Source organism: Rhinichthys klamathensis, unplaced genomic scaffold (assembly GCF_029890125.1).
Source record: "Rhinichthys klamathensis goyatoka isolate OS25496 unplaced genomic scaffold, OSU_Roscu_1.1 h1tg000081l_1, whole genome shotgun sequence".
Lineage (NCBI taxonomy): Eukaryota > Metazoa > Chordata > Actinopteri > Cypriniformes > Leuciscidae > Rhinichthys > Rhinichthys klamathensis.
In genome coordinates, this window is record NW_026606623.1 from 201,139 (window position 1) to 220,984 (window position 19,846).

General features: G+C 37.4%; 4 protein-coding genes across 16 annotated transcripts in view; 2 read left to right on the forward strand and 2 right to left on the reverse strand.

Moving 5' to 3' along the window:
- itsn1 (intersectin 1 (SH3 domain protein)) overlaps window positions 1–3,805 on the reverse strand; it is a 52,883-nt gene extending 49,078 nt beyond the window's left edge. For 2 of the 4 annotated variants that reach the window (XM_056251301.1, XM_056251299.1), the window contains exon 1: window positions 3,609–3,805. The gene's annotated coding sequence lies outside the window, so the exon portion shown is untranslated. The remainder of the gene's footprint in view (window positions 1–3,608) is intronic. The other 2 variants (XM_056251303.1, XM_056251302.1) reach the window with 1 other exon arrangement.
- A 710-nt stretch (window positions 3,806–4,515) lies between these two features.
- Window positions 4,516–10,402, forward strand: cryzl1 (crystallin, zeta (quinone reductase)-like 1). Of its 5 annotated transcripts, none has more exons than XM_056251304.1 (14): window positions 4,516–4,665; window positions 4,877–4,958; window positions 5,054–5,131; window positions 5,315–5,387; window positions 5,492–5,536; window positions 5,620–5,688; window positions 5,780–5,913; window positions 6,893–7,004; window positions 7,658–7,678; window positions 7,839–7,937; window positions 8,587–8,699; window positions 8,846–8,951; window positions 9,961–10,006; window positions 10,196–10,402. In XM_056251304.1, the coding sequence occupies exons 2-14, from the start codon at window positions 4,893–4,895 to the stop codon at window positions 10,293–10,295; spliced, it is 1,062 nt and encodes a 353-aa protein (XP_056107279.1). In that variant the 5' UTR covers window positions 4,516–4,665; window positions 4,877–4,892; the 3' UTR covers window positions 10,296–10,402. The 5 variants fall into 5 exon arrangements, with proteins under 5 accessions (XP_056107279.1, XP_056107280.1, XP_056107282.1 ...); XM_056251305.1 differs by having other exon boundaries at window positions 4,516–4,660; XM_056251307.1 differs by having other exon boundaries at window positions 4,516–4,660; window positions 4,886–4,958.
- A 638-nt stretch (window positions 10,403–11,040) lies between these two features.
- setd4 (SET domain containing 4) lies at window positions 11,041–16,270 on the reverse strand. Of its 4 annotated transcripts, none has more exons than XM_056251311.1 (10): window positions 16,059–16,268; window positions 15,875–15,970; window positions 15,758–15,795; window positions 15,086–15,174; window positions 14,504–14,933; window positions 13,789–13,963; window positions 13,635–13,716; window positions 12,200–12,280; window positions 11,430–11,550; window positions 11,041–11,333 (listed from the first exon to the last, which is right to left on the reverse strand). In XM_056251311.1, the coding sequence occupies exons 1-10, from the start codon at window positions 16,135–16,137 to the stop codon at window positions 11,202–11,204; spliced, it is 1,323 nt and encodes a 440-aa protein (XP_056107286.1). In that variant the 5' UTR covers window positions 16,138–16,268; the 3' UTR covers window positions 11,041–11,201. The 4 variants fall into 4 exon arrangements, with proteins under 4 accessions (XP_056107286.1, XP_056107285.1, XP_056107288.1 ...); XM_056251310.1 differs by having other exon boundaries at window positions 11,430–11,553; XM_056251313.1 differs by lacking the exon at window positions 11,041–11,333 and having other exon boundaries at window positions 12,193–12,280; window positions 16,059–16,270.
- A 135-nt stretch (window positions 16,271–16,405) lies between these two features.
- cbr1 (carbonyl reductase 1) lies at window positions 16,406–18,298 on the forward strand. Of its 3 annotated transcripts, none has more exons than XM_056251315.1 (4): window positions 16,406–16,501; window positions 16,631–16,929; window positions 17,463–17,570; window positions 17,665–18,298. In XM_056251315.1, the coding sequence occupies exons 2-4, from the start codon at window positions 16,644–16,646 to the stop codon at window positions 18,099–18,101; spliced, it is 831 nt and encodes a 276-aa protein (XP_056107290.1). In that variant the 5' UTR covers window positions 16,406–16,501; window positions 16,631–16,643; the 3' UTR covers window positions 18,102–18,298. The 3 variants fall into 3 exon arrangements, with proteins under 3 accessions (XP_056107290.1, XP_056107289.1, XP_056107291.1); XM_056251314.1 differs by having other exon boundaries at window positions 16,423–16,507; window positions 16,642–16,929; XM_056251316.1 differs by lacking the exon at window positions 16,406–16,501 and having other exon boundaries at window positions 16,619–16,929.
- The last annotated feature ends 1,548 nt before the right edge of the window (window positions 18,299–19,846 follow it).

Sequence of the window (19,846 nt, forward strand, 5' to 3'; positions counted from 1 at the left end):
CAAAATGTAAATATATATCATCGCTCGGCTCTAATCTGATGAATGTGACTATAAGGCATGAAGATATTAAGATATAAGCATCAACAAACATCATGATTTTCTGTAAAGCTGCTCTGAAACAATGTGCATTGTGAAAAGCGCTATACAAATAATTTTGACTTGATTTACTCGATAATCCAACTGTAGATTGACTTCGCCAAGAATGCACACACATTAAAGGATTAGTTAGTTCACTTTTAAAAAAACTTTTGCTGAAAATTTACTCACCCCCATGTCATCCAAGATGTCCATGTCTTTCTTTCTTCAGTCGAAAAGAAATTAATGTTTTTGATGAAAACATTCCAGGATTTTTCTCCATATAATGCACTTTGCTGGGCACCAAACGGTTCAAGGTCTAAATGACCGTTTCAGTGCAGCTTCAAAGGGCTTTAAACGATACCAGACGATGAATAAGGGTCTTATCTAGCGAAACGATCGGTCATTTCAAAAATAAATAAAAAAGTTAAAGTTTTATAGGCACAAATGCTCGCCTTGCGAACTCTCCTGTTCGAACTCGTTCATCAAAATGAACGAATCAATGACTCGAAAAAAGATTCGTTCATTTTGATGAACGAGTCAATGACTCGAAAAAAGATTCGTTCATTTTGATGAACGAGTCAATGACTCGAAAAAAGATTTGTTCATTTTGATGAACGAGTTCGAACAGGAGAGTTCGCAAGGCGAGCATTTGTGCCTATAAAACTTTAACTTTTTTATTTATTTTTGAAATGACCGATCGTTTCGCTAGATAAGACCCTTATTCATCGTCTGGTATCGTTTAAAGCCCTTTGAAGCTGCACTGAAACGGTCATTTAGACCTTGAACCGTTTGGTGCCCAGCAAAGTGCATTATATGGAGAAAAATCCTGGAATGTTTTCATCAAAAACATTAATTTCTTTTCGACTGAAGAAAGAAAGACATGGACATCTTGGATGACATGGGGGTGAGTAAATTTTCAGCAAAAGTTTTTTTAAAAGTGAACTAATCCTTTAATCAGACAGTAATCACAATGTTGTATGACATGCACATTATTTCATCACAAATTATGTATTTTAAAAATCACAGACCCTGCCCTACAGAAGTATACACACAAGCTATAAACACAGCTTTACATTAAAACCCCTGAGCAGCAAAGCACATACACTTACAGACCACAATTTCTAATTTGTTTAGCAAAAAGCAGGCAGGAATAACTGAAATTATTCAGGCCTTCTGGAGCAGAGCACTGGGGTGAGGGATTGAGGGTCCAGCTCTCTTCCTGTTAACCTAATTATCTAGACAAAAAGCTGCTTCTGAGCCAACGATCGCACAAAGAGAAACAAATTTCAAAGTGAGCAGCAAAAGGGCAGCGTGTAAATCAGTGGTGAACAAAAAAAGACCAGCCACGCACACACACCGCTGGCCTATCATCCATCCTGCTGAGATCGAGCGGTGCACAGTGGATGAGGATCTCTTTTATCTCACACCCTCTCACAGACTACATCTCTGCTGTACACCTGTGGGGGATGGGGAATAGAGGATGGTGAAGAGACAGGGAGAGAAAGTGGCCGGATAAACTTGAGGTTGCAAAAAACAGCCTCTAATGACTCATGAACTGAATGGCCTAACAATAAGCTCCTCTTGAGCCTGCACTTAAAACAGAGGCTTTCAAACGCTCCATTATCCTCATCTAAACAAGGCTGGAAGCACAACTGACACTGAGCACGTTCACATGAACATTACTTTCAGATTAAAGGGCATTTTCTAAATTAAATTTTAATTTTTATTGGAATATTAATGTACAAACGAAATCGGAAAACAAACCACACAGGCAGCTGGTCACACAAGAGTTTTCGTTCGATTGAATTTCATTCATACGCATGCAAATGCGGAAACAGAAACGCAAGTTTTGCATTTCACTGCGTTCCAATGGTCAAGTTTGGTGAATTCATATCAGGTGAAGATGTGTGACCAATAGAAGTGTGACCGATAAACAAAATTACAACATTAACTGCGGGTGTGTAGTGTTGCAGGAAAGTGGAGTAGGTTGTATATTTTTACATTTTGGGATTATTATTTGTTATATGTTGAATTCAAAGTCTATTGTGAACTACTGTATGGCATAAAATGTGCACTGTTTTCATTCTAATCTCATCTGGTAATAAGGGAAATGCTTTTAGCTTGATTGGACATTTTGAACAGTAGTCTAATAAACCTGTTAATTTTCATTCATCTGCAAAATCTTTTTTATAAGACTCTTATAAATGCTACTTCTTTTAACGCTTTTAAAATAATAGTTATTCAAATAAACAACTTCTCACTATCTGATATTACCCAGAATTACCTTGATTTATTTATACACAAATATAAATTGACATTCGGTTATGGTGGATATTTTTTACTTAAAAAAAAAATCTGATTAATACACAGATATGCCAGTTTTCTGTTAGATTTAAAGCTTAGGCCTAATATGATTACGACAACCAGGTTAATTTTTTTAAACTTATATAAAATCAGAATATGACCAAATTTGGATTATTATTGGAATATTATTATGCACTCAAACAGCCAATTATAGAAACACCTCCTCAAAATTCAGATTAACTGATATTTCAATCAATAATGGTTCAAATGTTTATGCTTGGACACCACAATCTGGGAAAATTTGGGAAGATCTGCTCTTCAATCAGTCTGAGGTCACATTTTTGAGGCATTACTCAGTGCCGCAGGTTTTCCACTTTAGTCCTGCGATCAAGGAGTGCCTCTATAAACCAGAACCTGACCAGGTTTACGACCATACTGCCCCGGGCCAAAAAGGCTCCAGCTGCATTTCTCATAAGATCTCATAAACCTACCTCCAGTCCAATCTGACAGTGTTTACATACTATACATGATAGTGGCTTTAAGACAAAGCATCCAAATCCACGGCCAGCCAGCACTACAGGATCTGAGCCTTAAGTTAATCACCTTCCTTCAGACATAATCACAGGATAAACTTGTGTTTCTCCTGGCCAGCATGTACTCAACATGTGTATTGACTGCATTGGAGAAGAGATGGATGGATATCCATGTGTAGAGATGAGACCTGCAGCCATGTGTGGAGATGAGCTGTTCTTCATTATTCAGCAACACCAGCACATTGACTAAACTCATTGTCACAACATCCTACATATAACACACATCACCTCAGCACTCTCATGGTCCGAATAGCCCACTGTTATCCATGGGTTTTACCACAGAAACCCTCAGTTTTCGAGCTGCTGTCACTGATAATATCACACCAGCAGCCGTTAGCCGGTGTGCTAACTAAACCAGTAACGTTAAATCAGAGCTGAGCTTTAGCTGCAATCTCTGCGCGGAGAGGGAGCATACATAGGCCTATTTCTATGAATAAACGACTTGGGGAGAGTAGTATTAGTGTTCGTGGGCAGCGTGGGCTGAAATAACCGTTGAGAGTGAGCAATGCCTCTCGCGAGCGACTAAATTCGCACGAAAGCGCGCGCTGAAATGCTGTGGATAGCTCGCTCGCGCAGCGGACACAGTCACTGTCAAAAAAGGACAATCGGCCTGACACACACAAACACTCTTACCTCATCATTCAGTTTCCATTATATCTCCAACACTCTCTGTGAGGGAATAAACTACAGGAGCATGGGATGACAGGCGGCGGGCTCTTCTTTCCTTGTTTAAAATGAGCGAGATAAATTCCAGGCTTATTTCGCTGCTCCTTCTGGCTCCTCGTTTCCTCCGCACAGCTTCGCCAGTAGTGAAGTAAAAAGGGGGAAAAATGAAACCTCGCGGACGTCATTCAAGCATCGGTGTGTGTGCGTATAATGACGACAGAGGGCGCACTGTGGCCCAAACGAATTCATTCACCAAGAACGACTAGAGGAAATCTGTTGTGATCTATCTTAAATTTATTTATGTTTAATGTATTTACAGACGTTTATTATATCGTTTTAATCTATAAATATTACATTACATACATTTCAATATATGTTAGATGTAATTAGTGGGATGGAAATGGGAAAGTCCGACTCGTTTCCATTGACACACATTTTTTTTATTTGTAATTTTTCTAATATACGGTGTGTGCACTGCTCTTTCTATCAGTTAATTGTCGGTTTGTTACGAATCGGTCCCAAACTCGACTTGGGAACCGCCTCGTGAACGAATCGTTCAGATCTATTTGCGAATCGATTCAACCGATTCATTTATAAATGACGATTCGTGGACGAATCAGACATGGCTGATTTATTACATTATTTATTTCTTTAAAAATAAACTGCTACATTGATTGTATTTAGAGTCACGTTACGTCGGTCTCTATGTTGAGGACATTTATTTAGTTCAAATATGCGGTTATCTAACATAATCCCTCATACATGTGAGCTGTTTGCGTTTCCTTTCTCTGTGTTTATGCTTCTACTCCACTACGTCACGTGTGACGAGTCACGTGAAGGAAATGAACAAAACACTACCGCAGTCAACTACATGTTAGTAGCTTCTATAATACTCTTACCTGCAAAAATATTACATAGCGTAACATAAGCGGACATTATATCACCAATTTTGATGCTTTTAAACGACACGCGAGACATAAAGGGTTATGCAAAGGAAAAGAAGCAGCTAGTAAGCAAGAGTAAGGTATTCTGCATAAATTGGATTTCATCATTTAACTTGCAGTTCAAGTGCAAAAGAGATTGCACATGCAGTAAATGTGATGAATTTCTGTCGAGATCGTTCTGTATTTCATACTATTACAATAACATGTTTATACAGCATTTCAATCAGCTTGTTGTTATTGCTTGTGTTATTCTTATTCTATTATTTTTATTGACTGTTATTATTATTCCAGAACAGCTAGAATTGTCATGAAGGGACTTTACTGCAAACCAGGTGGAGACCAGGGTGATGTGAAGTTTGTCATACAGGAGACGGTGAGAGTGCCTGAAAATGCATGGGTTTACATATCCAAAATCTGTAAAAAGGCATTTGAAATTGTCTGACATCCTTTGCTTTTTTTTTTTCATAGAATGCACCCACTAACATTGGCAGCCATCAGGTCAAAGTTCAAGTAAAAATATGTGCACTTAGTCCGGTTGATTTTAAGGTAATGTGATTTTTCACCATGTCTACAAGATCTTGAACGACGACGTACAGTGATTTAATGTGATTGTCTGGAGGCGCAAACTTCAAAATGTTTACAAAACATGATGAACATTATTTAGCCCTCATTTCACAGAAATTTTATTTTTTATGAATATTTGCATTCATCTCTTAATCTGTTTTTCAGATGTACGAGGACCTCAGGCTTGAGAGCGAGCATATCCCAGTTGGAAGGGAGATCACTGGGGTTGTTCTACAAGGTTTGCATGACTTCTTGTGTATTTGACGCCATTACCTTTTACTGCTGATTACTAACCAAATAAACTTGACTGATAAATCTAATGCGATGCATATCCTTTTCCAGTTGGACCCAAAGTGACGTTTTTCCAGCCAGATGATGAGGTTGTTGGTAAGAACTTTATTAGACTCTCTTTTTTATTAGAGTCTGCTCTATATGTATATAATCAAATAAACATTTGCATGTCTTCTCAGGAATTCTCCCTGTGGATGCTGAGCAGTCTGGGCTTTGTTCCGTAGTGCTTATTGATGAATATAATTTAGGTATTGTTGTTCGCATTACAATCCTACCTAGTTCCTTAAAGATACACTGCTTTTCTGACAATGTGCTTTTTGTTTTCCCAAATGCTAACAGTTCAGAAGCCTGAGAAAGTGAGCTGGTTTGAAGCAGCAGCGGTCATTAAAGACGGTCTCAGGGCCTACACTGCTCTCCATACTCTGGCTCGGATGGCTGTGGGTCAGACTGTACTAGTGCTGGATGGGGCTGGTGTAGGTATCTGTGCAGAGGCCACCTTCCTGATGATTCCTATTAGTTTTAGTATAAGTTTGGGTTCGGAAATTTCTTATGCTCACCAAGGCTAGGCTTTAAAAAAATACAATAAAAACAGTTAGATTGTGACACATTATTACCATTTTAAATAACTATTTTCTATTGTAATATATTTTAAAATAATAATTTATTCCTGTGATGTCGAAGCTGAATTTTCAGCATCATTATTCCAGTCTTCAGTGTCACATGATCCTTCAGAAATCATTCTGATATGCGGATTTGCTGCTCAAGAAACATTTCTTACTATTATATTATCAATGTTGAAAACGGTTGTGCTGCTTAAAATATCTTGGAAACTGTGATGCATTCTTTGATTTATAGAAAGTCCCAAAGAACAGCATTTATTTGGAATAGAAATATTTTGTAACACTATATCGGTTTCACAGACAAGGTTTAACTCTAGTCCCAGACTAAAATGCATGTTTGAGCTGTTTTAACTGAAAGTAACTTGGACTAATACCTTAATATTAATACCTTAAAATAGTAACATTGTTTTGTCTCAAGATGCACACCATTTATGTTTTTTTCCTTAGTTTATAAATGTTCTATTTAAACTAAGGCCTAATCCTGGTCTAATCTAAGCCCTGTCTGTGAACTGGGCCTAAATGTCTTTACTGTCACTTGAATAATTTAATGTGTCCTTACTGAATAAACGTATTAATTTATTTAAAAAAATAATTAATAAATAATTTATTTATTTATATATATCTTACTGACCCCAAACTCTTGAACGATACTGTATCAATGTTGAGTGAATTTAGTCATATATTGATAAAAAAAAAAAAAAAGGATTCTTGTGGTTATCATTTAGTGGTCTTCTCATATCAGAATCAGCACAGCAGATCTATAACCATTGTTTGGCGCCCTGCATTCGATGTCTAAATTCATTATCGTACTTCCTGTTTTGTGTGCATGCAGCCCTTTGGAGTTCTGGCCATTCAGCTCGCCCACTATCACGGTGTGAAAGTCTTGGCTACAGCTTTGTCTCCGGACGACCAGAAGTTTTTGGAAGAGCTCCGACCGAGTGTGGGTGGGTACTGAAGTGTGCATTGTGGAGAGGAATGACAGCCAAGATATTTTCTCAATGAAGTGTCAGTTTAGGAGGGAGTCCAAGCTTTGTTTGACTTGCCACTTCACTGGAAATTTGAATTCTTGAAAAAACTTGGCATGAGTTGTTCTGAAATCCCAGATAAACACCAGACAAACTGAAATGTCAGGCTGGGGAGTGAAATGAGGCAAATCTTTTTTTAAATCTCTAGTTGTTATTTCTTGTAAAGTTTTCTGTTCTCTTGTATTTAGATTGTGTTCTCATTTCATGAGCATATGAATCATCATCAATCATCATCACATTTTATGTAAAAGTCTCAAATCTACCAAAGTCTAATCAAATGTTGAAATCTATAAGTTTTGATTGTTGCAGAGGGCATGTTCTCATATTTCAAAGATGTGCTGTAATGCTGGCAGTTCAAAGATTCTTGCTTTCTTCTCTGTTCCTCTGAAAATCAAAACAGATTTCATTTGTCCTAGATTTTTCTTTCTTTAAACTTACTCACATTGATAGTCAAAACTTTTCTGAAAGTGCCTCTCTTTATCTTCTCACTTCTACCTTGAGCATTTCTTTGTCTTTCTTCACCATGTGACTTTCTTCATATTGTTTCTTCCTGCTGTTTGCACTTGCTCAAGGTGTGCAGGAATCACTTTTGGGTAAGTTGCGTATGGCAGAAATCTCTTCTATAGGTATATATCTATTCACACTAACATATTCTTTGATTGACACTATGTACAAGTATTTTAAATGCTTCGTTGATGTTAGTTAGATGATTTTTTTTAGCATCAGTACTGAAATGTATATCTCTTCCTTCAGCTCGAGTGATCAGAGTGTGGGACTCAAAGGAGAACTTGGTGGACTCGTGTCTTGAAGAAACTGGAGGTCTTGGAGTGGACATCATCATTGATTCAGGAGGTTTACGGCTACTTTATATGACATTTCTAACCATTTCAACGTAGTCTTCTCATATCTGGTTTTAATTAATTATATAAATACTGACTTTGAGTCCTACAAGCATTTGTGTTGCAAAATGTAATTTATTTTACACTACCATTTTTTTTAAAGAAGTCTATGCTCAACAAGGCAGCATTTCTTTTGTGAAAAAAAAAAATACAGTAAAAACAGCAAGATTGTGAAATATTTTTACATTGTAAAATAACCGTTTTCTATTTGTATATTTTGAAATGTGATTTATTCCTCTGACGGCAAAGCATAATTCTTTGCTCGTCTTTAGTGTCACATGATCCTTCAGAAATTATTTTAATATGCTGTTTTGGTGCTCAAGAAACATTTGTTGTTATTATTAGGTTGAAAACAGTTATGCTTGATATTTTTGTGGAAACTGTGATCCACTTTACAGAATAATTGTAAATGTAAAAGACTTTAGTATCACTTTTGCTCTATTTAATGTGTCCTTGCTGAATAAAGGTTTTCTTTAAAAATAATCGTACGTGACCCTCAAACCTTTGAATGGTAGTGTACATTTACATTTTCAATGTCATGTTCATTTTCACATAGTTCAGTTTCAATTAGCAGTGTATGATTTTGAGCCTTTCTTGAACAGTGAGACTCTACGAGGAGGAGGCAGAAACCCAGAGGCATCGCCCACATAAACATGACCTCCTTACCCTTCTTTCGGTCGGAGGTCATTGGGTCACCACAGAACAACACTTACAGGTTAGTAGCTCCCGTTCTCTTCAATATACTTGAGATCTGCATTCCTGAGATTCAGCATTTTGTCTTTATTTTATACATCAAATATTGATTGACTCGCAGCAGGTTTAGATACACTTAATAAAGTCCTTATTATCCTCTTTTCCAAGCTGGATCCTCCTGACAGCCACATTCTCTTCCTGAAGGCAGCGTCTCTCTCGTTCCTTAATGATGAGGTGTGGACAACATCCCGTGCCAAGCACGGCCGATATCTTCGTATCTTTTACTACAAACTTTATTAATCTGCAACTGAACACTGCCTCTTGATTGGCTGAGTTATATCACAAAGCATTCAGGCCTCTGCTTTGTTTATCAGCATTGAAAAGTAAAATACTCTATGGCCGCATTTACACAGCAGGTCTTTATGCCCAATTCCGATTCGTTGACTATATCCGATTATTTTGAAGACCAACTTACATCATCTTTTAAAAGATACCCATATCCGATATCTGCATTTACACTATTCGTACACTTGGAGATACAACCCATGGTAGACGTACCGACCCGGTGGAGCTTAGATCTAAAAGGAAGTAAAAATGGTGCGATTTGCAATGGACGCGTAATACAAGCTTTTGCTTTCAATGACGTACGACTCGCATTGATGGGAATATCCGATCTGTCCGCTTACATGGTAGAACGAAATCCCCATTTCTGATTAATATCAGATTTATATGACTGAGGCCTAAACCGATCTGAGAATATCAGAATCCATGTGATTTTTTTCCTTACACGTTCGTGGGTCATATCTGATCTGTGCCACATAGGAGGGAAAAATTGGTATTGGGTCACTTGAACCATGTAATGTAAATGCAGCCTATGTTTAAGAGATTTAGCTCAAGTTTATGTATTTAACAAATGCTTTTATCCAAAGTGACTTGAATGCATTTTCTTTTGTAAATTATTTGCCATGAAGCCTTAATATAGACTCTAATAGGATCTTTATTCTTTAGACAAACCACTAATATTTTACTCTCAAGTGGAATGAAGAAAAGAGATCTGACTAGATTGTATCAGACATTTTTTTTTTTATCGCTATATGTTGCAATGAGGTCATTGGGTTCCTCAGTGTGCATATGGCTTGTCCATGCCAATTTGATATATTTGAGACCTGAGGGTTTTCTCCCAGTGTCCTCAGGCTACTGGAACGATCTTTTCAACAACATACAAGGCACATGGTTTTCCGGTCTGTAACTGGGTTATTCGCCTTTAGTCTGCTCTCTCTCAGATATCTTGAAAGATGTGATGGATAAACTAAGCACAGGCACTTTCAGGTGAGAATGAGGAATAAACAAGTGTGTGAAAGGAGCAAAAAGAATGAGAGTGAGAGTGAATGAGAGTCTGTACAGGAGAAATTATTAACTTTAAACTGAATGTGGACTGTGTCTGTAATGCAGAGGAAAAGTGTGAAATCATCTTTGTAATTGTGAATGGTGTTGAGTTTGACTGTTGTCTCTGCGCAGGCCGCAGTTGGAGCAACCTGTGCCTTTATATGAAGCCACGGTCTCCATGGAGATGGTGCAGAGAAAGCAAACAAGGAAGAGAATAGTTGTTAAGCTTTGATTTTTTTTTTCTCCATAATTCTGTAAATTGTAGTCGTTGTTGTTATTAATCTCATGTTGTCAGTTGCACTTTTAATTGTAAACACATAAAAATTCTTTAAATGGAAATCAAGCTCCTTTTTTTCCAAAACAATAGATGCATCACAAAGCAAAAAAAAAAAAAAATTATATATAAAAAAAAAACATTTGAAATTGGTATTTCGTGAAATATTTTGGCTAGGAACTTTGGCCTAGTTATGACATACTTTAGATGCGATTCTCCCCTTCTCAAGCATTCCCAATGGATTATTAACGCCACCATCTGATCCCATTTCTCTTGCCCATTAATATGGGCAGCTTTGTGTGGAAAAGGACAGATAACGCTGACCTAGAATCCGGCATCATTGTTCAGAGGTATGCATTTGATTATCAGTGGTCTTCTATCAAAAACTCAGCATGCAGCTCATTTGCTTTCAATAGAAGATTGGTATTTGTTAAGATCTCATTGTCCTAAATGTCCCCATGTCTTCCTGTCCACCATGATTATCAAAATTGTCACACAGGAAAAAGTTGTACTCACTAGATGTTACTAAAATGTTCACGCAGATCATTTCCATGCAGTGAAAATGAGCATTGTTCTTTTCGGACAAAATTAAGATATCTACAACGGTAGAAAAGAGCAGCTTGAACATTCTTAAAAATGTTTCCTTTCGAGTTCCTCAGAAAAAAAAGGAAGACATGCAGGTTTGAGCGTTTAGTTTTGGGTGAAGTATTTTGGACTCCATATTTCCCGTAGCATTGGAGGTGATTGGGTTAAGGGCTGTAGTACAATGGTTAACCGGATCTGTTGGTTCTGTACTCAGTCTTGGCTTGCGTTTAAAATCTTGGCAGTGACAGCATGAGGAATGCCCTACTGTTACCACAGTGACTATTGTCTCAGGAGGTTTTGAAGAACCACTTGTGTGTGTTCCAGAATCCTTTGCTCCTCTAGTCTCAGGCTCTCCACCACACACAGTTGTTCAAGGCGAGACAGGTTTGCACCCTGTTTGAGCTGCGATAGCTGTAGAAAAATGAAAAGACTTGGGCTGTAAGTGGTTTCATATCTTTAATTAGACACAGGCAGCATTAAGAATGAATAGATTATAATTAGACTCACCCTCTCTAGTGCTTTGACATTGCCATCAGTGAGGTTATTGCAAAGCTTTAGGGCAGACTGAATGCACCACTCTTCCCTATCCCGGCTCACTCCTGCCCCCAAGAGGACACTCTTCCAACTACTACTGCAGACAACAGCATTAAGTCAGCTTTGAATGTATTCAAATAATTGTCATGAAATAAAATGTATGCAAGTAAAAGCAATAACAATGACAAGACTGTGGCATGTATTTTGCATTATCACACACTCACACAGTCAAATTTCCACTCATACGAATAATGTGTTTAGGATCAGACTGATCTCATGAAATGGCGTATGTATGACACGCCAATTCGTATTTCCATTTTTGGCGTGCTATCAACACGCATAATCGCTTTTCAGCGTATTTATCAACGCCTTTGACTTAACGTTATATTACTGTATTATGTATATATAGATATATGACCTACCCCAACCCCGTCCCTAAACCTACCCGTCACTGGGGTTAATACCATTTATGAGTCTTCTCCTACCATCCTAGGAAAAGAAATATCGCTCCACAGATGTAGATATAGATTTTGCTTCGTTTCGCTCGGACATTTAACGGCGTACACATACACGCGGAATCACTCGGACATTTAATGGCGTAGACATACACGCAAAAGATTTCGGCGTGGACATACACGCGGATAGCTCAAAATGCGTATAGATAACACGCCACTTGACTTGAAAGTGGCGTGTATGTTTACGCAAAGTCATGATGTCATGTGTTTAGGATGATAACTTCTCACTATTGCTCAGGTGTCAAGGACAGCAGTCTCAGTGCAGTCATCAGTCGCCAGGAAGGGCCATCCATCCCAAATGTCAAGTTTCTGAAAAGTGAGAACATATGGGAACTGAATTAGCTGTTCTATACAGTTATTGTACAGTAAGAACAGGCCACTGTCATAATGAACACATAATGACACAACAGAATTTATTAGAACTGCTAAATGTCCCTAAGATCATGAATTTAAGTCAGAGTTTGAAATTAACACCCTTCAAGAACTGCAACATTACACAGTTATACATCAAACTGTAAGAACAATAATGTGGCCGTTTTATGCTGTATTCCTTGCAAGCTATTAAAAAAAAAAGGCAAAGGTTAGTTGTCTCAACAAGCAAGAAAGGTTGACACGAAGCACGAAAAATATCAAACCTCCGGTGAATCACCCGTTAAAAAAAACAACAGAACAGAGCATCTGCTTGCAAAAAGAGGACGTGACAGCTCGAAATAAAATGAGAATCATCAACATTAGCTTGGCTTTTCAGAGATGGCGAGAACTGAGGGATTTGAATTGTTGTAAAAGCGACGAGATGCCATTTTTATTACTCGATGGGTGAGTAAGGTATTTTATTGAACAAGTAAATCGCCATATGTAACTCTCTAATAGAGAGTTATTGTAAAACATTATATTTGTGAAGGGTCATTTCATTATGGTTGCTGTAGTGCTGTGCTGGAATTTATTTTCAAGGAAGTACCGTGTCTATTAAAGTGTATAGCAACAGTAACGTCTTCAGCTAGTCAGCTTGAGACCCTTTCCACCTAAACTAGTTATATCGCGTAAGCCTAGTAGTAAATGTTTTATGAGCAGTAGGATAACCATATTCATCCGCACAGTCACACAGAACCGAAGCACAACCAGAACAATGTTATTCTGCAAAATGCATGAAGATTTGTTTTTAAAGGGTTAGTTCACCCCAAAATGAAAATTATGTCATTAATGATCCACAACAGAACCGGAAGAGAATACAATGCTGAATAAAGTCGTAGTTTTGGTTATTTTTGGACCAAAATGTATTTTCCATGCTTCAAAACATTCTAACTAACCCACTGATGTCACATGGACTACTTTGATGATGTCTTTATTTCCTTTCTGGACAAGGACAGTATACCGTGTATACATTTTCAATGGAGGGACAGAAAACTCTCTGACTAAATCTAAAATATCTTAAACTGTGTTCCGAAGATGAACGGAGGTCTTACGGACTTGGAACGACATGAGGGTGAGTCATTAATGACATCATTTTCATTTTTGGGTGAACTAACCCTTTAACTGCTAGAAGACCAAATGTTACATGTGAAGCGGACCTTTAAAAAAAGGTGTGCTTAATAGTTTTGTGGAAACCATGATACCCAAAAATGTCACATATGATTGTTATTGGCATAATATATCTGTTACTTACCTTAAAAAAGCATTGTCCTTCAGGTAGAGTAGTTTTTGTGTTAGCTGTTTGTCTCTTTCATTTAGACACAACTTTAAAGTTCCTACAATAACAACAAATAGTGATTGATACAGGTTCAGAAAATGTAATATTTCAGTATGAAAAGTATGCTTACCTAAATCAACATATACTACGCTGTGGGGGTTGCCAGGAGCAACAAAGCCATATTCCAAAAGCAGTCTGTGATTATCATGAGGACCGTAATTGATGAATGCTTGCTGGAACTTCTTACAGCCTTGGACACTTTTAACCTCGTAGCAGCAAGTGTCTTTGTTAAAGCCAGCTTCAACCTACACACCAGGGAAAGTTAATAATTCTCCTTACTTATATAGCCATGCAACTTTATTGTTTTGTAAGAAATTGCACTACCATTCAGAAGTTTCGGGGTGAGTAAAATGTTTAAAAATGTAAATGATACAGTATTAAATTGATCAAAAGTGACAGTAAAGACATTTATAAAGTTACAAAAGATTTCAAATAAATGCTGTTTTTTTTTTTTTTAAACCGTCTAGTTATCAAAGAATCCTGAGAGAAATGTATCACGGTTTCCACCAAGATATTGCACAACTGTTTGCGACATTGATAATACTAAGAAATGTTTCTTGAGCATCAAATCAGCATATCAGAATGATTTCTGAAGGATCATGTGACACTAAAGACTGGAGTGATGATGCTGAATATTTGATCAGGAATAAATTACATTTGACAATATATTCAAATAGAAAAAAAAGTCATTTTAAAATTATCAATTAAATGCAGCCTTGGACTTATTTCAATCTTACGGACCCCAAACTTTTGAACAGTAGTGTATTTCTGTTAGATGCTCTTACTTGGACATTAGGACAGTGGTTCAGCAGGTCAAGGTACGGTGCAAGTGCATAAACATCTTTCTCACTGGAGAGATAGTTGCTCCGATCATGCTCCATGTACACCGTACGCGTGTTAACGCTACACCAAGCCCACCGCATTGCATCCTGGGTAAACAACTCCTCTGTGGGCTGGTTGAAGAGTGGCTGGAGGGAGTTAAAAAACATCAGGGAAGAGCAGCAGAGTTCCTGACACTGTTCTTTCTGCTCTGTAGCTTTTTTCTGGAGAGTCTTAGGCAAAAGGCCAATGATGTCATCAGACAAGTACACAGGGCACGTGTAGGTCTTTGGGAGGATATTAATGTAGGGACTCCACTCTGATGCATCTCCACGATGTCTCTCAGCAATGAGGAAACAACACAGAGCCAGAAGAGGAGATATGGGAGGATGCCATCTACAGTTAGAAAGAGAAAATATTTGGGTGCACAGAAAATCTTACATGGTCCTCCTAAAAAGGGATTCGTTTTTTAAATGTAATTAATATTATATATATATATATACATATATATGGTTTTGGGGTGAAATAACGATCAGTCCAAAAAATACCTTTTTATATAGTCACCCATGTAACTCTTCATCACTGTGCTGGATGTCAGTAAGTATTTCTCAGGTAAGGAAATCACCATGTCTTTGGCCTGAAAAGGTGACAAATATATTTTCAATGTGGTTAACATTTCTTATTATCGGTTGAAAACAGTTTTTACTCCATACAATTTTGTGGGAACCGAAATACATTTTTCTTTCCAGATTCTTTGATGAATATATTAATTTATTTCAAACAGAAATCTTTTGTAACATTATAAATGTCTTTAATGTCAATTTTGATAAATTAAACGCATTCCTGCTGAATAAATATAATAGTTTTTTTTTTTTTTACTGTGCTTACCCAAAACTTTTGAATGGTAGTATTTCATGGTTTCAAAAATATATGAAGCAGCACAACTGTTTTCAACAGTGATAAAAAATAAGAAATGGTTATTGAGCACCATTTTAGCATATTAGAATTATTTGACTCTGAATACTGGAGTTAAGGTTGCTGAATAGTCTATCACAGGAGTAAATTACATTTTAAAATACATTACAACAGAAAAGATAGGTATTTTAAATGTTAATAAAAATAATATATAATAATAAAATAAATGCATCCTTGTTGAGCATAAGTAAAAAAAAAAAAAAAAATTTAAAGTAACTTTTGACCTGCAGTATATATAAAAGTACCTTGATAGTCTGAGTTGCCATAAGCCCTCTTCCAGTGTCTAAGGAAAAAATATATACGGTAAGTTAGCATAATCACTACATAAGTGTGAAAACTATCTATCTACAGCGGTTACTTGCCATGGAAGTTGACAGGGATGAGAGACTGTGAGGTGAATCCTCTTTCTTTCAGCCATCTCCTCAAAAGAACAAACTGTGCTTCGTGAGTCAGAGTAACTAGGACCAAAACACACCCAAACATTTATTCAAGCATTTTACACACCGTACTACAAAGTTACAATATATCAGCATAGAAACAGAATACCTTTGGAGACATGTGACTCGTGTTTTTTCCGTCTTTTTTTCCTCGCTCTTCTCCCAGTACGGCACCCAGATTTATTCATCTCAAAGTTCCCACATAACAGCGCTACATGATGCTTGTTTCGGGTGTAATCTCATTCTAAACCTCGGTTAGAAACAAAACACACATCCACATGTGACATGGTCAAAAACACAACCGGGTCACGTGCTCAGGTCTTCGTTACGTCATTGTCTTAGTTTGAACCAGAGTATGTAATATTTAAATAATATTGACGTTTAAAAAAATTCAAAGCGCTCATAATCATCGCTCTGTCGGCAAGCAAAACTTGATACACATGACATAAATATCAAACTGCGATGCTTATGAAAGAGTATTCCTCAGCGCATGCGCAGTAAGCAGCGACACACTAAAAACAGGCAAAAACAAAACTGGACGGACTAGAACAGGTACGTGTTTTGTTGTAACCATGCATACGTTTTTCCAAATGCATTCAAATTCGTTATTTTATTAATTAGGCTGTTGTTTCTGTTATGCCACAGGATATGCAGTTATTTTCAGTTTATTTTCCATTGTAGACACATTACAGCAATGAGCAACAGCAAAGTAGCTCTGGTCACTGGTGCAAATAAAGGCATCGGGTTCGCAGTCGTGCGGGCAATGTGCAAACAGTACGCCGGGGACGTGTACCTGACAGCCCGGGATGCTGGTCTAGGAACCGCAGCGGTGGACAGTCTGAAGAAGGAGGGGCTGACTCCTCTTTTCCATCAGCTGGACATCAATGACCCAAACAGCATCCGTACCGCACGGGACTTCTTCAGAGAGAAGTACGGGGGCCTGGACGTGCTCGTCAACAACGCTGGGATCGCCTTCAAAAGTTACTAAAGACATTTGTTAAGAAAACAAGAGTGTTGTTTTCCTTACAGTGAAAATTACTCCTTTACAAGTTACAAGTCACAAATTACAATACGACTTGAGTAAAAAGTCTTAGGCCTGGTTTCACAGACAGGGCTTAAATTAAGCCAGGATTAGACTTTAGTTAAATTAAAACGTTTAAAAACGTGCCTTAGAAAAAAACATTTACTGGTGTGCATCTTGAGACAAAACAATGGCACTGGCCTATTTCAGTGCAAGTTACTTTCAGTTAAAACAACTCAAACATGCATTTAGTCTGGGACTAGTTTAAGCCTTGTCTGTGAAACCAGTGGTTAAAGTATCGGATTTCAATGAGAAAAGTTGCTATTATCTTTGACGCAAAAGTCAAGTTTTATACCATTCTGATGAAGTAAAAATTCAAAATGTAAAATGTCTTAGTCTAAAATGACTTAACGTTTAGGTTAAATGGGTTAACATTTTGTCATAATTTTGTGTTATGTGTAAAGAAAACAATGTTTGATTTCTTCATGGCAGTGGCGGACACAACTCCCTTTGGGAGCCAAGCAGAAGTGACTCTGAAGACCAATTTCTTTGCTACTAGAGATATGTGCAATATGTTCTTGCCCATTATCAAACCAGGAGGTAAGTCATATATCAGTTATGCCTTGCAGAACCTGCTTGTCTGGTGGTTTTTATCTTCTCCTCTCTTCCCTCAAATGCTTTTATTTGCTTCTAGGTCGGCTAGTGAATGTCTCCAGTGGGATGGGCTCGGTGGCTTTAAGCCGCTCCAGTCCAGAACTCCAGGCCCGTTTCCGAAGCGATGACATCACAGAGGAAGAACTGGTTGGGCTGATGGAGCGATTCGTTCGTGACGCTCAGGAAGGGGTTCATTCAGAAAAAGGCTGGCCCAGCACTGCGTATGGGGTCTCCAAAACCGGCCTCACCACCCTGACTAGAATCCTAGCCCGAAATCTGATGAAAGAGAGGCCTGGAGATAAGATCCTATGCAATGCCTGCTGTCCAGGATGGGTCAGGACTGACATGACTGGACCAAATGCTACCAAATCTCCAGATGAGGGCGCCATCACCCCAGTATACTTGGCATTGCTGCCTTCAGGGGCCAAAGAGCCTCATGGGCAGTTTGTTTCAGAGAAGAAGGTGCAGCCCTGGTGAGAGCAAGAAAGAGAAAATAGGTTGTGTTTGTTTCTGTTGAAAAGATAGAGTCAAGTTCAGACACATTCAGACTAACCTCTCCAGTTTCAGACAGTCTAGTTCTAGAAAGTTTTGGTCTGAACTAAGAATTCAGGCACTCAAAAAACACACAAAGTTACTATGCATTGTGTAATTTCTTATTATCGTAAATAAAACACAAAAAGCTTTAACATTTGATCAAAGCTCTACTGAATAGACCAAAAGAATACCCAAAAATATTTAAAGTACAATTTTGTTAAAATGCAATGCATGGCTGCAAACACATAAAAATGCATCATCATCTGGAACCTGCAGTTTTGTTAAAATTAACAGACCAAAATATTGTGCTCAAAAAAAATCCATATGGCAGGATTTATGTGGTCTTAAGTTGAAGATCAATAGTTTAGAATATCCGCTTGGGTACCGTATGTTAAATATTTAATGATGCAAAATGCAAATACAATGTCAACTACATCAATTAATCCTAAATTAAAAATTAATTGTACTCAGTGGATTGTAACTTGTCATCTTTTTATGTTAAAATTGATGAATGTTGTACATATAAATAATAATTTCATGAATCTGGAAAAGTTTGCAAAAATAAGTGAAATAAATAAAATTCCATGATCTTTCTCACCTAGTTGTATTCCTTTCTCTTAAAATCCATGGGGAAAAGTACTGGTTTGGAAGAGAATATCCAGAGGTGGACAAAGTACACAACAAAGTAAAGATTTTACTTAAGTAAAAGTACAGAAGTACTCGTTTTTAAAAGTAGTATCAGAAGTAAAAAGTAAATGTCAATGCATTGTTTTGTTATTGTTTTATGTAATACTTACAGTACCTTATGCCTTTAAATCTATGCCTGCCTACCCTCATATCAATATCAAATTTATTTTTAGAACACAGTTCCAGTAGTGGAATTGAATGTGAGATTGAATAAGTGCACTCAATAACATCCACAATGGTTCCGGACACCCAAATGGCTGTTCCCTCAAATAGTGCCCTATTTAAAGTTTTTTGGCATTTAGTACATATGTTAGCCTTACTGTTATCTATAAGCTAGTGTGCTCCAAAACAATGACAAAATTCGCATTTAGAAGACCAAACCCAACGTTGAAAATGAAAATCAGGTTGATGTCAGAATCCAACATCATATTGACGTTAATCTCCAACGTTGGACAGACGTTATATTGTGATTGAAACCAACGTCAACCCGACTTTCATTTCCAACCAAAATGCAACCCCTGCACCCAAATCATCCCCTGACTGACAACTTTCTTCTCAAGGACCTTGATAGAAATGTAGTGGAGTAAAAAGTACAATATTTGTCTGTCAAATGTAGTGAAGTTAAAGTAAAAAGTTATATAATATCCAACATCTTCGCCATGTATATTACATAATATATATTAGCATTTAAAGCACCTGCTGAAATAAGTCGCATTTCCAAGACATAAATAAAGATGTGTCCGGTTAGTGGTTACACATTCATACCAGCATTTATTGCTCACAACAATATGTGAAGGAGTGTAAGAGCAGAGTGTTCGCAATATCTGGACACAGCAAGTTATAGTTAGTTAACAAACCCTTCTCAGCAGCTTTCTTCAATATCTAACACAGATCTTCCTGCAATATAGATTTGCCTATGATGATCTATATAGATGATTGTTGGATTCAAAAAGGTGAAAAAAATGCAGTAATTTTGACCTTTTTTGTTTTATTAGCAATAC